The following is a 15,498-nucleotide window of genomic DNA, read 5'->3' as shown; positions in this document are numbered from 1 at the left end:
ATTGTGGACCACGGTGTCCTAGTTTGAATATGACTGCAGTGATAAATTGGGCATCCACGTTTATAGATCCCCTGGGGCAGGTTGTCTCATCGCCCCTGCATGACAACAGCCAGGACAATGAAGGCTTGATCCTGACTGCTTTTTTTTTTTTTTTTTTTGGTCACTACAGTAATAGTAATGATTAGCAGTAATTATAAGAACAGTAATAGGAGTGTCCCATAATGCTAGTGGATGGGGGAATTCCACTAAGTGCATCTGCTCCCATGCCTAGCTCTCGTTACCAGGCCAAACAAATACACCGCGGACTTGTCTCTTTCCTAGGTTCTGTTTCGGGAACGTGTGCTGGCTAATCTGGTTTCAGGTGAATTGCTGTTTACTCCATCATCCCTAATGCCACACCCCTCGTGGCGAGGGTGCCCCAGCTCCCTGTGCGCATGTCCAGCATGCAAGTGGCAGTCACCACTGAGTCACAGCCAAAATGTGGAGGCCAAGGCAGGCTGTTTGCTTCCCTCTGATGGTGGCACTCCTCTACAGAATGTCTTTTTTGTTCTCCTTCTCTTCTCCCTGTTTTAGTGCCAGCTATCCAGAAGGACAGAGCAGGAGAGAGGAAGGTAGCGGCGGAGAACACAAAGCCGGGGCTGACGGCTGTGGTGAAAGCCCAACTGGAACCAGTGAGTGCTGGCTGAGTCATGCCAATCCCCACAGCAGTGGTTCTCGCTGGCATTTCACTGTCCCAAGAGGGATGTCGCGCTCTGAGCTATCGAGCGGAAGCGTTGCATGGTCAGCGGCCAGCAACACGCTTTCACATATTGATTTGCTTGCTTGTCAACAGTAAAATGCAGTCAGGTCATGAGAGGCAATTCAGAAGGCTGGCAGCATGCGTCTTAGAGCCCTTACTGTATGCGTGCACTAAAGTTTGAGTTTTGAGACAAAAGAAAAGGAGGAAAAAGTCAGAGCACCTGAATGGCTCGGAGCTTCATTCCTGCTCACGTGAATCAGCTCTGTGCATCTTACTTCTGGGGAATCTACTCTGAGCTGAGCTGTCTTGGTACAACAAATGATTTGGAGCAAGGAGGGGAAAAAAAGGACTAAATATACAGGTGAGTCTTAGTTTAATAACACCCTTTACACACCAAATGTTTGCATGGGTTTGTTTAGTAACAAATAAAGACAGGAGCCATGGAAATTGTATCAATGAAAAAATCTATCACCACCTTGGAGGCTAAGAAATCACCTTGCAGGGAGCTGTAATTAGGAAAGGGAAAACATCAGCTGAGCATTAAGAAGCTCTTCCTGCTAGCAAGATGTGTTGGGCCATTCAGGAGTTGCCCAGGAGAGAGTAATGAAAATTTCATACAAGCCAGCAGAGTGAAAAACTGCCCTGTAGGGAGCAATCCAGAACGAGCTGACAGATCTGTTTGCCTTTTCCTTTCCATCATCTGAAATGCATTGAGATGGATGGGGTTTAATGCTCTCTTTTTGTTTTTGTTTTCCTTTTTAATTTCTGGTTAATGCTAATCCAAGAAGTTGCCTAAGAAATGAGAAAGTTGGGGGGGGTGGAGGGATTGATTTTTATTTTTTTTTAAACAGTGAAATATCTTTGTTGTCCAGTAGCTTTGACCTCATGGTGCATTTACAAGAAGTGGCATCAGCCGCTTTCAGCCTTAGGATAGCATTTTGAACTCGGATAGTTTATAGGAGAGCTTGGTTGTTTAAGAACACTGGGCCTAAATGATTCATCGCATACATAGAGAGGTCAGCTTCAGATCTGCTATGGAGTAAGTTCAGCTCCAGATTTTTTCCTTACTCCGTTTCCTTCACACTAACTTGTCCATGAATCCCAGTTAAGTATATTCCCTTTTTAGTCACATGTAAGCCCCATACTTTTTACTATTTGAGGTGTTTGTGTTTAATACCCATCTTCCGTAGTTGAAATAAAAATGCTGTCTTGTGAGCTACGCTTCAGTTAGCCTACTGATATTTTGAGAGCATTTCTTGAGCATCTTTAATGCTCAGTAATGAAAGTTTACTGTCAATGAAAATTGAGGTACACATGCACTGAAGCATGTATTTGTGATGTTTAAAAGAAAAAAGCTTGTTGATTTTCCCAGGAATTTATGAAAATGTTGGTTTGGGTTATTTTTTTTTTCCCTTGTGTAAGGGTGTCCGGTGCCTCAGTGCAAGATTAGGAATGATTTTCTTGTATTTTCAAAACTGCTTTCTAACAAGGTGATGTTGATTTTGGAAATAGGTGGTGTTCCAAATGGACAAAAACCAATGCAGATCCACACCCAGAATGGCAATGTGTAAAACTGGATGCAAGTTCCACAGAAAACAGCTAAAGTGAGTAGTAGTTGCCTGTCACTGATGGATACAGTTATGTAAGAACACATACATGTAAATGAAGTGACAGTTCATTACCATGAATGCATCTTCCACAGCAGATCACCATGAGGACAAGTATTCTATTTGGAAGCACAGAGAAACGTACATGAAACCTCTGTTGTTCCCCTCTAAGTTTAAAGGATATTTTGTTTATAGAAAATTCTCTGTATCATGAATGTGACATAGACTAATCAACAAAAACCTCAAATCATGCTCTTGAAATAATCACTGCTGTGAATCAGCTGCTTTGTCTCAGAATAGATGAATAATTGCTCCAGTGAGAGGATGAAACACAAAATTGACTTGACTTGAGCCCCTGTGCTTTGTAAATAGAAATTTTCTTTAAAGTTGGTTGTTAAAATGTTGTAAGGTAATAAAAGCTAGTACATTTTCTGCACGAGTTCTTTACACTTTGTGAAGAAGAAAACCCTGACAAATGGAATTACTTGGGGGGCTTCTTGCTGGTCCGATGGCAAGTGGCATAAATCCATCACTGGCTTGGCTTGGGTGTGCCAGTTCACCCCAGCTGTAATTGAGGCCACCAGCTGACATACACCCATGATGGTCTGTTGCCCAATCAGTGCTACCTTCCAGCATTGTGCAGGCATGTCCCTCTGTACTCAGACCTGTGGGATGTAATGAATCTGCCTTACAGTGAATCTATCAGTGCAGGAAGGTGCTACTCAATGTGAATAGCTGCTTGGAAAATTGGCTCTTAAAGTGTGCATCAGCCGTATCCAAAGAGACAGCCTCCACATGGAGGAGAGGATGGTGAAATCTGCAAGCGGAGATGTCTGATGTGGAATCACATACCACGAGACCAAGAAAATTACAGAAAGATGAAACAGATGTATATATGATACTTGTTTTCCATGTATTCAAATCTGAAAGAGGAAATTCCAATGAATTGCTCCAATGGTGTCAGCGTTACTTGGTATCTGAATACCGGTACAGGACTATAATTAAATGCTCTCTTTTCAGAGGATAAATCAGGTAGGAATTTAAGGGTGAAATTAATTATAAAGTGGAAGTTCTACAGTGATGTTGCTTTTAAGGCATCCTGAAAAATGCCCGCATACAGAAACGCTTTCCTAATGGTTGCAATTCCTTCCTTTACTCACTGAAAGAGCAGACAATAAAATCCTTAATAAGGGGGATCAGCCCGAATTAAAGAAGCAACAAAAACAGTCATGTGGCATCAGAAAAGCTACCATCTGCTAACCTTAAGGTAGTAAAGTGATTGTATGGGGATAACCCATGACCGTAATGCTAGAGGGAGAAAAATGGACTCAGAAAAAGTGTCAGATTAAATCATGTCCTGCTTTCTCGTGGAGTACCAGAGTGTATGCGCTGCTGGCACGCTGCTTTTAGTTTCATGGATCCTGCCAACTCTCCCACCATTTGCATAATTTGCCTGTGCTGACGTAGTTCAATAGTAACACATTGATCTTTTTCATTTCAGCATCTCCACAGTTCCATAGATCTGAAAAAACGTTACCTAAGCAAGCAGGAATGTGATTTGTAAGTACCAGGTCTATTCCCAAACTGCCTGAATTAATGCGTTTATTGCTCAGAACTGGAATCTGAACGTGGAGATAGATTGTGCCATATTCTGCAGTATCTATCTTCTATAGTTAACTCTCTTGTATCAACAACCACTTGTAAAGTAGGCAAACTGAATACTTGAGTTATCAGCTATTAAAACTGTACCTTGCTATGAATACTCAAATTCCTTACGCTACGAGATATGCTTATCAGTCCTGCAATAAATTGGGTATCACCTTGACTTTTTTGGTGCTCAAAAAAGGTAAGGCAGAGGAAGAAGGTTTTTGCTTTAGAAGGAAAAGAAATATCTGCTGTTGCTGAGCAGCTTCTTCAGAGAAGAAGCATTTGATATTTCAGGTAGGTGTGTACAGAGGGATGTGGGGGTGGATGTGCCCGTCGACTGTCTGATGATGGGATGTAAGTGCAGAATGAGGTCTTGCTTAACCTAGTCATAGAGTGCATGGGCTTCAACAGGATGCATGAAAGGATTAAAAAACAACAACAACCAAGTGCTGACAGTCAAGGGTCCTGCCAAAGAACCAAAGGACACGTTGGTACCCAGCTGGGCTGGGGGGGCACTGCAGTGTAAGCACCTGCTGACCTGGAGCCTGTCACAGCCTGTCGAGGTGCGGGGTGAGGTGCTGGCATTCCTGCGGCCTGTGCTGGAACTTAATAGACCCTTTCTGCCCCTAGCCCTGAGGCTTACGTGAGCTGAGGGTCACTTGGGAACTGATGGGAGATGAGGAAGGAGGGGGTAGCCTTCCGGCTGCCTGCCCTGCTCTGCTTTCTTGCTTTGCATGCAAGCAGTGACAGGGGCCGTGTCGCAGCCCCCCACGCAGGCAGGGCCCCCCAGGCAGCTCTGCTCAGCATCCACCCCGCTCCCACCCAGTCTCACACCACCGCTCCTGGCACCGATAAATTGAGCACCAGCGGTGCCACCGCTGCAGGGTGAGCCGTGGGCGCCAGCTCCTCGGCCTGTTTGCTCTAAGGTGGTTTTATGGCCACGAGAGCCGTATGCAGCAATGTTTGCTAAAAGAAGGGTAACCCAAGCACGTGTATCCGGACGGCAGCCGAGAACCGGAGGAATTTGCCCTGCCAGCCTTGCCCTGCCTGCCCCACAGCATGGCTGGGGATGCCCCCTGCCTGCCCTCGGGCCATCGCCACTGGGCACGGGGGGGGGACAGGCGGGGAGGGCCCCGGGTGCGGGTGCGGCGGGGCAGGAAGCGAGGCCGGGCGAGCACCTGCCCGTAGCTTGGCCAGAGTTTCATCACCGCTCCGCCCCGCCTCTCCCGCAGCCCCATAAAGAGCCCTGGCGGCGCGGCCGCCGCCACAGCACTCCCTGCCACCACTGCCTTCCTCTCTTCTCTTCATCATCTCCTCTTCTTCATCTCCTCCTCTTCCAGCCGGCGACATGAGGGTGATGGACACCGGCCGCCTGCGGGCCCGCAGTCTGCTGCTCTTCCTCGGTGAGTGCCGGCGGGGACAGGGCTGGGGCAGTCGCTGGCTGCTGGAGGACCTCTGGCCACACGCGGGGCGAAACTTGTCTTGAGGTGAACACGGCGCGTTTGTTCCCCGAGGCAAAGCGGCAGGCAGAGCTGGGCGTCTGCGGGCTGAGGAGAGGAGCGTGCAGCTCTCGCTGTCAGGGCGCTGAGCTGTAGCAGGGCACTGCTTTGCTCGCTCTGTGTCCGTGCTTCTCCCCTGCTCAGCCTGCAGCGCAGCCCTGGCCGAGGCAGAAGGAGCTGTTCTGTCACCTTGTCCTGCCTGGCTGCCTTCACCCAGGCTGTGCTCCGGGTGAGTCCCCGCAGCAGCAGAGGCTTCTGTCTGCTCACAGAACAGGTCGTGGCCTCCCGTGCCTTGATACTTCACCTCTCTACTGGGCACGTGTTCCTCTCGCATCACATAAGCTAGCTGACAGCCTGAACTGAACGTCCGTGTCCTGAGAGCATCGAGAGCCCCAGAGCCTGGGTGCTGGCAGGGACTGCGTGTAGCTGGCCTTTTGAGATGGCTCAAAGTATGTGGGCAGCAGGTGTTGGAGGCAGGATGGCAACCTGGAGCCCTCACACACTGCTTTAATGACAGGGCATGTTCTCACACTGCCAGTGCTGGGCTCGGGGTCTCAGGTGATGGAGAAGCTCAGTCTCCAAGACCTCTTTTTTGGGACAGATGTTCCCTATCTGCTAACCCCACTGCAGCACAAGTTTCTGTCATCTTAGCCGGGTATTTCCACAAGGGCTTACAGATGAGCTGCTGCAGCATAACATCTTACTTTCAGTGACAGCAGGTTAAACATCTTTCAGCCTGTGACTCAGCCATGCTTCGCACAAAACTAGCACTGGAAGGAACTGGTGTGTCTTCATGGATTTGTGTACAGATTTATTTATTTCCGGGACAGGTACAAAATCTAATAGTAAGGGACAGATTAGTCACAGCTAGATGGCCTCATAGCAACTGTTATGAGCACTTTACTGCCCTTCCGTCCCAAGTCAGTAAAGCTGGGAGGTCCATCCATAGCTGATGTTTTGCCAGACTCGAGAGGTTCACCACTCAAAGGCTGAAGCCTAACTCTAGTGGCACTCATTGTCAGCTTTGTATCTGGGCTATCACAGCAGAAAGGCAGTGACAGGAGAGAGCTGGCACTTGTCCCTGGGGAGCTGTGGCACTGTGCCAGCCAGAGAGGAGGTGGCAGTGATGGAGCTGAGCCCTGGCCCTGCCTTTTCCGTGAGTTACTGTGGGAGCCCCGGGCAAGAACTTGCCCAAGGTCTCCTTGCAGTCGCTGTAACACCCAGTCAAGCCTCATATCTTCACACTCATGGGCTTCAGGAGCTGCCAGTCTTATGGTTTACTGTGTTGTGTTTGTCTGGCCATGGGCAGGTAGGCTCAACACAAAGGTTGGTAAGTCTGGAGATGTGCAAACATCAGTGGCAGATGTGTCTGGTGGGGAGAAATAACAAATTTCTACTTCTGCAGCATAGGGAGCTCTGCCCCGTGCTCATGGCAGAAAGCAGAGTGGTGCAGGAGCAGGGGCAACATGTGAATAAGATCAGTGTTGTGCAGGTCTCCACGGGGGTGGAAGCAGCACTAAGATGACTGGGTGCACACAGTAAGTAATTATCTGCATTATCTCTGTCTAAGTGCTGGCACAGTGCTGAAGGTGATCGTGTGGGCCTGCAGCAGTTTAGGAGCAACAGTCCTTCCATGCAGGCTGGTGTTGCCAGGGCTGCTGTAGAGCTGCTCTGGCCTGGCCCTGGGTGTCCCCAGCTTGGAGTCTGCAACTCTGCACTCAGGGGTACAAAATTCAAGATGGGGAAATGCAGGCGATGCTTCCCAAACCATGCACGGGTTCTGCAGCCTGTTGCCCTAGGGGTAGTTTCTTTGCATCGCTCTCAGCGCCATAAATTTTGGTGCCTCCGTATGAAGAAGTGGCCAAAGTAAGGCAGACCAAGAGGGGTGGGGAGTGGGAAGAGCTGTTAGCATCATCTCCTTTCACATGGGTGAGAAGAGCAACCTGTACGGCCTGTATGTCTCATCTCAGGAAGAGGAGTGTCTGGCACCTGTTTTGCTGGGCACGGCCAGACAACTAGCACCGGATACATCCCACCTGAAGCATCAGTCAGAAGCCAGGCGTTGTATCCTGAGCACAACGATGAGATGCATCACTCTGAGGTGGTTAAAAGGATCTCAAATGACTGCTTCCCCTTTCTGAGGAAGCATGCCCAGCATGCGCGGATAGCCTGAACTCTGGAAATGCTGTGGTTGATGTGAGCAAGGTTGCACAACCAAATCTTGAATAAGAGCAAGCTGTTAGCAGAGCATCCATGGCTAACCCTGCATTTTTGTGGTCCTCATCTGGAACACAACCACCCACCTGGCCATTATTTGCAGAGGGGCTCACTTGGTCTGGGGTGGCCTGCAAACATCTGTGGCTGCGCAGGGAGGTTAGCTGCAGAGACAGGGAAGGTTAAACACTAGAGTTAAGTGGTGGTAGTGGTGATGCTCACAAAGCCAGTGGGACAGATTGGCTAGCTTCAATGTTTCCTCCAACGTTTTCTGCTTATTCTATGCAAAGAAAGCCCTAGACACTCTGACATGCTCTGGGTGTGTGAAATCAGGTGATGGGGGTCCAGCTCAGTCTGTCCCTAGAGTTAAAATGGGCTGAGATCCACCAGGTGCATTGCTGCGCTTGGCGTCAATTTGGAAGTGCAACCCGAGTTAAAAGTGTAGGCACTGTCTCTGTGCCACAGGGACCATGCTGCTGTGAAATAGCATCAGGAAGTCTTGTCCAGGTGAATTGGTGTGTGACTTGTGATCTCAGGGACAGGCAAAGTAACTCAAATGATGGTGGGGCCCAACACCTCTCAGATACCTAACAACCTGCCTTTAAAGTGGGGATAAATCTTGTAAAGGTTCTCAGTTAGGTTTATCCTGTATGTACATCCTTCATCCTTAGCACTCAGCAACTGGAAACTGTAGCTGGCTTTGAGTAGCTGAACTGATAATTAGCCCTTGCATGTCATCTCTAACGAAGGCTGCAGGAAGCTGAGGCGGCCAGCCTCTGTTCCTTATTCTCCATCCTGGTTCTTCCTTGAAGGATGAAAGCAGCAGCAATATTCCTGTTTGAGGAGCAGCTGCTGCTGTCAGAGCTACTCGTACAGCGAGACCCGCGGTGTCAGCCAGGGCACTGTGCTTGTGTGCTGGCCGCATGGCACTCGCATTCCTGTGAAGCATAAATGAATACCAACAATCTCATTACTCTTATCTTGTACCCTGTAGAGTATTTGCTCAGTGAACAGCGAAGGAATAAAAATAAAACTACCTCTCCCAGGTCCTGTATTTGATATACATCACTTGATAAGTATTCAGGGAAAGGTTTTCCTCTGTCCCTGCACCATGTGGATCCCTTATCCTCCTGCAGGATCCCCCTCCCAGTGATGTCAGAGGGAAAATATGTGCATGGGGGAAAGGGCAAAACGTAACAGTGCAGAGCAGGAAGAACTTTGCCCACATGCCAAAAATACTGCTGGGTGTCAGCAAATATCCACGCCTGTGCTCCAGCCTCTCTGCTCTGTGTGCCTGCAGTCAGGTGGAGGAGGCTAGCAAGCTTTTATTGGGCTTTGTATGAGCAGGTGTGTTTTAATCTGTCCCTTACAGGTGTCAGGCATTTCCTCTCTAGGGACAGGTCCAGCTGAAAAGCAGTGCCTCCTTCTGGAGCAAAGAGAAGAGCTGAGCTGCCTCTTAAGCGTGCCCAAGTTGGAGTTTGTCAAATGCAGAAGCCAGGGGCTGGTGTTTGTCAAGCTGAGAATTTTAGACTAAAAAGCAGCTGCCTAAATTGCTCAGAGATCAAGGAAGAACGCAAGCTGAAAGACAAGTTGTGTAGGCTAAAGGAGATCTTCAGTTAATGAATCCATCTACTTAACTAACTGTGATAGAAGTGGACGTCACAGGTACACCCAGCATTTTTTTGGCTTGCTTGATGTTCATCATAGTCAGGTGGCCCCCCAGACCAAATCCTGCCGCAGCACGTCACACAGAGGCAAAAGCAGCAGGAGATGGGTAACAGGAGGGAGGCTCAGGGCACTTTTGCCAGTCTCAGGACTTCAGCATCCCTTCTTCCAAAAGCACGGCATTGCTTTTGGGATGGGGCTGTCCTGTGCCACAGGTGCGCCTTGCCGAGGGAGCAGCTTAGTCCATGGAGCACTCCTGAAATGTCCCTTTAGTTCCTGGGAAGAAGACGTGGTAAATCTTTTCTCAGCATCCTTTGGGACTCCAGGTCCCTGGTCAAACCTCATAGCCTGCTGTTCTAGCTGTAACTGAGCTGCTGTGGTCTGTCAGCTGATGCACTTTTCTTTCGAGCACTTGAATTTTCTGTTGTTCTTACAGAAGCATTAAACCGCTGATTCTGATTAAATCTATACTGAACATAAGGTGCTGTATGAAAAAAAAAAAAAAAAAAAACAACAATAATAATAATAAAAAAATCCCACCGTGAAAGTAAACTTTCTGGTCCTGCCCCATTGGAGTGAAAGGCATGTCCTGCTGAGTCACGCTAGCAGGAGCAGCTGTCTCTGGCACAGTCTCTGATACGAGTCCTGTATCACTGCTCTGTTTCCGTGGCTCTTGCTGTGGTGGACTTGATCTTTGTCCTTTCCTCTAAAGCATGGTGGAAACCTGGCTCATTAGCTTGGCAAGAAATGTTATGGAGAGGAATGAAGGGAGAAGTATTATGTTTAAAGCAAAACAAAAGAACCCTGTCTCTGTAAGGTAGATGTTCCTGCTTTTCTTCTATCTAACTGAACTAAATCTGAAAGGAAACCTTACTAATCACCCAGAAATGGATGAATTGCAGGAAATTCTTAAATTGCTGCTAGATTTAACACTGAGATGTAATGAAACTTTCTAATAACTGGAGTTGAATTAGAGTGATCAAGAAATTATGAAGGCACACTCCCTCCATTAGCCATGCATGACCTGACAAGTTAATAGAGGCAAACAGCCCAAAGACACAAATTACAGACTTCTGTGGAATGGGGCTGATGACTAAATAGTTCATGAGCAGGTTAGTTTATGACCACAGCAGGAGTGTTCGCCAAGTGGATTTTATGGCCAGCTGGGGCACAAACATTGACTGTTCCTTGTGGGCTGGCCGTGAAGCTACAAGTGCATTTGCTGGCCTTCAAATCCTCGTTGGAAATGTTCATTTGACTTGCAGAATACCTGAAAGCTGGCCTTGTGCAGCAGATACCCTGAAAAGTGTCAGAATGCTTTATAAGATGCACCTGTTTGAGAAGGGAACAAGGGTCCCTGCTCCCCAAGGGAATGCAGCCGCTGCTCTGGCAGCCAGGCTCCTCAGCCTGCCTGGTGCAGTCTCACAGTGTGGCTGGTACCCACATCAAACCTGCTTGGAAGGGGCAGTTCTTGCTTTTGTATGGATGGTGAAGGAAGGATGGAAGTGGACCCATTTTCTGCTGGGGTGTTCTGAGATGAGTGACACTGGCCCAGGATCCGTGTGCTGGTCTATGTCTCAGAGCCAGTGACCAAAGAGGGTTTGGTATCTCATGTTATCTTTGTGCAAGTGAGCACAAGAGTGAGTGTTAGTGCAGGAGCTGGCCACCCTTTCAACCTGGTTGAAAGGCAAGTAGAGGGCTGAGGAAGCTCGCTCCTGCAAAATGGTAGCGTATGTGTTAAGCCTACCTCAAGTGGTATGTGGTCTCTGAAGCCAGCAGCAGGGTGCTGAGTCAACAGCCAGGCTGACTTGTTGAGTCCTGGGAAATCCTCTCCCCAGGGACTGCTGTGACTCAAGGTGTTCTCTATTTCGATCACCAGAAGAACTTCTCCTGTGATGAATGCACAATTGTCACACCTAAGCTTACCCATACTGAACAAGAATCTAACGTTGACTCTTTATTCTCTCGTAGGTTACCTATTGCAAGCAGTCGCGGGCACAACAGTGATCCCATTATGTGAACCTGGTGAAATGGAAAACTGCACAACTGCACTAAGTAAGTGTACTGCACAGCTCTCTTTGCAAGCGACAAGTCTTTGGTTCCCATCTTCTTCAGGCTGGTGACCTCACCGAGCCACCCTTGGAAATCACTTTGACTCTGCAAATAACTTACTGTTGAATCACATTTCCAGCATCCCACAAAGTGTTCACTCTTGTTGAGCGGGAGCCATCTTACAACCTGTATTTCCTTAAAATTGCCTTTTCAGACTAAGATCTGTGTCTTAGATAAGAATACCTCTATAAAAGCAGAAATAGGTAAAGTGGAACTTGTAAGGAGAGAGTCGATGTAACTCTAACATGGGAAAATCCTCTCCTTATTCAAAAGGCTCACCTGCTTCAGTGCCTGCTGCATTACAGCTTGGTTGGTAGCTAGGCTGTTAGTTTTATTTGTAAAGCTTGCACATTGTTTGGGAAAATGAAAGGGAAAATAAGGCTGATGAGATGCTAACCAAATCTCTCCACAGTCCAAACAGAGAACAGTCCTCGTGTGGCTCAAGTTGGGATAACCAGATGCAAGCCTGAAATGAAAGATTACTGCTTCCACGGACAGTGCGTGTACATAGTGGACTTGGATGAGCACTACTGCAGGTATGGACAGAGTGCAGCGTGTCCTGCAGCCTCCCTGAGGTGGGCTTTGAGATGAGCTGCACGTGGTCTTTGATCTTGCTGACACTTAGCTGGATCACCAACCCTGCAAGGCATTAATGCTTACAAGAACTGCAAAAGGAGCAGTATATCTATAACAAACCTCAGCTGGATTTAAGCAAGCATTAAGTATGTATGTTGGCAGCAGTGAAACCAGAGTGACAGTCTTAGTTAGACACCTGAAATTAGTCACCAACCCACCTTAAACATGGTACACTCATTCTGCTCTGCCTCCTGTTGTTCATCTCTAGTTAAAATAGTGTGAGATCCAGACCTCAGGCAAAGCAGCAAGGTCTCTCCTTTGATTAAGTCTAAAAAAGAAAGACCCTCTAGGCATTTTTAAGGGTGTTTCTCACTTACTTGAATGATGTGCATCCATTCCTAAAACCACGTGGGCTTTGGTTATCTAAGTTGAAATTGCTTGTCCCTGAGGAAACAGGCCAGTGGTATAGTATGCTTTGTGGAATGCTAAAATGTAACCCCATGGCAATTTCTCTAATTCTGCCTCTCATCCTCAGGTGTGATGTCGGCTTCTCTGGTGTCCGTTGTGTGCATTCGGAACTTGTCAGGCAACCCCTCAGCACGGAGTATGTAGCACTGACAGTCATCCTAATCCTGCTTTCCCTCATCGCCATCTCCATTGCAAGCTACTACATCTGCAGAAGGTAAGAGATGTCATCTTCATGGCTCAGAAAGGCAAATCTGTTGTGTGCATAATAAGATGTCCACCGAGGGCCTCCAGCTGGACTTGAGATACTTAGGCTCACTTGATTACATTGAGATAGTCTGATAAGCAGACCTGCTGGCATGAACCAAAATAGTAGTGTGATGACTGCACAGCATACCCCAAACTGAAGGCAGAGTCATGCTTAGGCAAAAGTACCTGCAGATGCTCTTTGACCCTATTGGAGAACTGTGTAGGTTAGTTCATGTCTGTCTTGGAGAGGGTACGTTGAGGTAAAGGAGCGAACAGACAAGGGGCAGAAAACTCTAGCTGCTCTTGTTGGTAATGCCATTTCCCCAGTCAGCAGGAACTGGAGAGCAGTTGGATTAATAGTAGCCAACGTGTCCATCTGCCATGTTGTTGCGGTGACTGTGCCATATCGCAAGCATTGCCTTATCAGCTTTACCACGCAGGACAGCAGTCTTCTCCACTAACAGACACAAAAGCATCAAGAATTGTTCTTCATGCTCATAACTAATGGTAAGCTACTGTCAGAGAGCCAAGAAGGTGGAACAACCCCCCGAGGGAGATCTCAGCTTCACAGGTCTGATAGCTAGATGGTAACTGCCGTAACAACTCTTCCCCACCTGAAGACTCCATGGCACGTCATATCAAACAGAAGATGGCCTAGCTGGTTAGGGTACTCAGCCCTATTGCAGGCAAGGATCCAGCAGGATTTCACAAAGATGAGCCTACTGCCAGCAGCAAGACTTTAATGCAGATGTGAAATCATCAGGGACAAGCTGAAAAATGAGACTCTGCCTGCAAGTTATCTCAGACCCAGAAATAAGCACAGACAAAGCCTAGCTGCTAGAGTTGAAACAAGCACAAGGAGGTCATGTAGAGTTTTTTTTCTTCTTCCTTCCCTCCCCCCCACACCCTCACTCCCCAGAAAGTCATTTGGAATTACTGGCTTTCCAGAACTGATGTTTCTCTTCTCTACTTTCAGGTACCGACACAAGAAGAGACATACGAACACCAGTGAATACAAGGAGGTCGGTGCCCTGTAGAAGAAACAATCGCTTTGTCCAGTGTTCTGTTCATTCGGACAGACTCAGAGTCTTCCCATCTATTTAAATGTTATTTTTATTAACAATATTTACAATATTTATATCCTTTTACAAATTTCAATTGTTTGGTGATCCAATCAGTATAGGTCAAGCATTTTATTTTCAGTGTTTTATTTTTTTATGAAATATTTCTTAATGCGAACCCCACGTAAGTGGTTCTGTGCGATAGAGATATATTTTTGTAAAAAGTGGTCTTACTCTGAAGAGTAATTTTATATTTATTCTTGTGAATATGTTCAAAACAATTTTACTCCTTGAAATAAAAGTTCTAGACAAAGTCAAAATGTGTCTGTGTTTTCATTGAAGTGAAGCTTGGCTTGACTTGGCTTGGTTGAGCAGGATGTTTGAAGCTCCAGCAGTTAATTTTGGATGGACAAACCACTGCTTCTAATACCATGCACCTTAGTTCCAACAAACATTGCTATTAGCCAGCAAAACTGAAGGAAGACTTAAAGGAACAGTGCAGCTCCTAGTGCACTTATCCAGGCTGTGTGACAGCAGCATGGATCTGGGCTCATCCCTAAATTCAGGAAAGTTGTATTGGATATGTCCTGGATTACAACAGTGGCGTTTCAAGTTAATCAGCCTCCACAGCTCACCACAGTAGCACACTGCAACTTGGTGTATGAATCTAGCTACAGGAAGAAAGCTCCTGCAGGAGCAGTACCAGCACTCCAGTCCTCCCCATAGTGTCTGTTGTAAAGCTGTGAGCAGGGGAAAGGAAAGCTTGCAAGTTTGTGCTCCATGCAGATACTTTGCTGGCCTGAAATAAGGCCAGAACAGCCTGCTGGGTTTAGCCGCACCCAGCGTTGTGCTTGCTGTGAACAGGAAGGGGCCTTGCAAAACTTGAATCATCCACGTTAACCCCACCGCTTCTCACGCTTCAAGAATATGTGAGACGAGTGCAACCTTGACACCATTCCTGGTCTTTGCATACTGCATTGCTCTGTGTTGCTTGATGTTTGTGGGTGTGCAACAGGATCTTGGTAAGGAAGCTGGTGGGACCTGAGACATCACAAAGTGAGAGTGCTATTGCAGAAGCTCCCGTCTCTGTAAGGAGAAGTGATGCTTGCCCAGCACATTGCAAAAGCTTCCGGCTCAGTCAGGCAGAGGCCCTTCTGGAGGACTAACCTGGCTCATTCTCCATCTCCTTCAAGTATCATCGTGTCTGAAGTGCTCTCAAGATCAAACAAGTGAAAGGGGGGATCACCAGAACCTCCCTTCCTTGTTTTTCCACTGCGTGTTGAAGGTAACAGTGCTTCAATCTGCCTAGTATCATCCCATCTCTGTATCATCTTGTCTCTGTCTTGCCATGGAAAGAGACGTGGGAGCTCTTCCACGCACATCTGCAGCAAACAGGCAAAAGGAGGCCAATTATAGCAAGGCTCTGGGCAAGGAGTGGTGCAAGGAAGACCCTTGGAGCTAGCAGTGGGAGGCAAGGTGGGACAGGTTTGCCCAAGTGCTCTGCCCCTGGCCATGCGGCCTACACCCTTTCCTTTGGAAAAGATGAGTCACGTGAAATGATAGCTCTGCTTCTTCCCTGCCTTGGTACTCACATCCTGACTTTGATTTACTTTCCCTGTTATCTTCCCGCTTACAAGCACCAAGCACAGCACGGGTGTGGTCGG

At 47.5% G+C, this 15,498-nt stretch overlaps 1 protein-coding gene across 1 annotated transcript; it reads left to right on the top strand.

Annotated features, from left to right (window-relative positions):
• The first annotated feature begins 2,306 nt into the window (after window positions 1-2,306).
• Window positions 2,307-13,957, top strand: EREG (epiregulin). The gene is made up of 7 exons (XM_032187136.1): window positions 2,307-2,343; window positions 3,848-3,906; window positions 5,334-5,396; window positions 11,343-11,426; window positions 11,896-12,019; window positions 12,595-12,741; window positions 13,750-13,957. The coding sequence occupies exons 3-7, from the start codon at window positions 5,342-5,344 to the stop codon at window positions 13,808-13,810; spliced, it is 471 nt and encodes a 156-aa protein (XP_032043027.1). The 5' UTR covers window positions 2,307-2,343; window positions 3,848-3,906; window positions 5,334-5,341; the 3' UTR covers window positions 13,811-13,957.
• The last annotated feature ends 1,541 nt before the right edge of the window (window positions 13,958-15,498 follow it).

Source organism: Aythya fuligula, chromosome 4 (assembly GCF_009819795.1).
Source record: "Aythya fuligula isolate bAytFul2 chromosome 4, bAytFul2.pri, whole genome shotgun sequence".
NCBI lineage: Eukaryota > Metazoa > Chordata > Aves > Anseriformes > Anatidae > Aythya > Aythya fuligula.
Note: the sequence above shows the minus strand (reverse complement) of the source record. Positions and strands in the feature narration are given on the sequence as shown.

Excerpts from the sequence above, each read along its gene's own strand:
- EREG (XM_032187136.1), top strand. The coding sequence starts at position 5,342 with ATGAGGGTGATGGACACCGGCCGCCTGCGGGCCCGCAGTCTGCTGCTC. Across the intron at positions 5,397-11,342 it reads CAGTCTGCTGCTCTTCCTCG|GTTACCTATTGCAAGCAGTC; the intron begins GTGAGTGCCGGC and ends ATTCTCTCGTAG. Across the intron at positions 12,020-12,594 it reads TTGGATGAGCACTACTGCAG|GTGTGATGTCGGCTTCTCTG; the intron begins GTATGGACAGAG and ends TCTCATCCTCAG.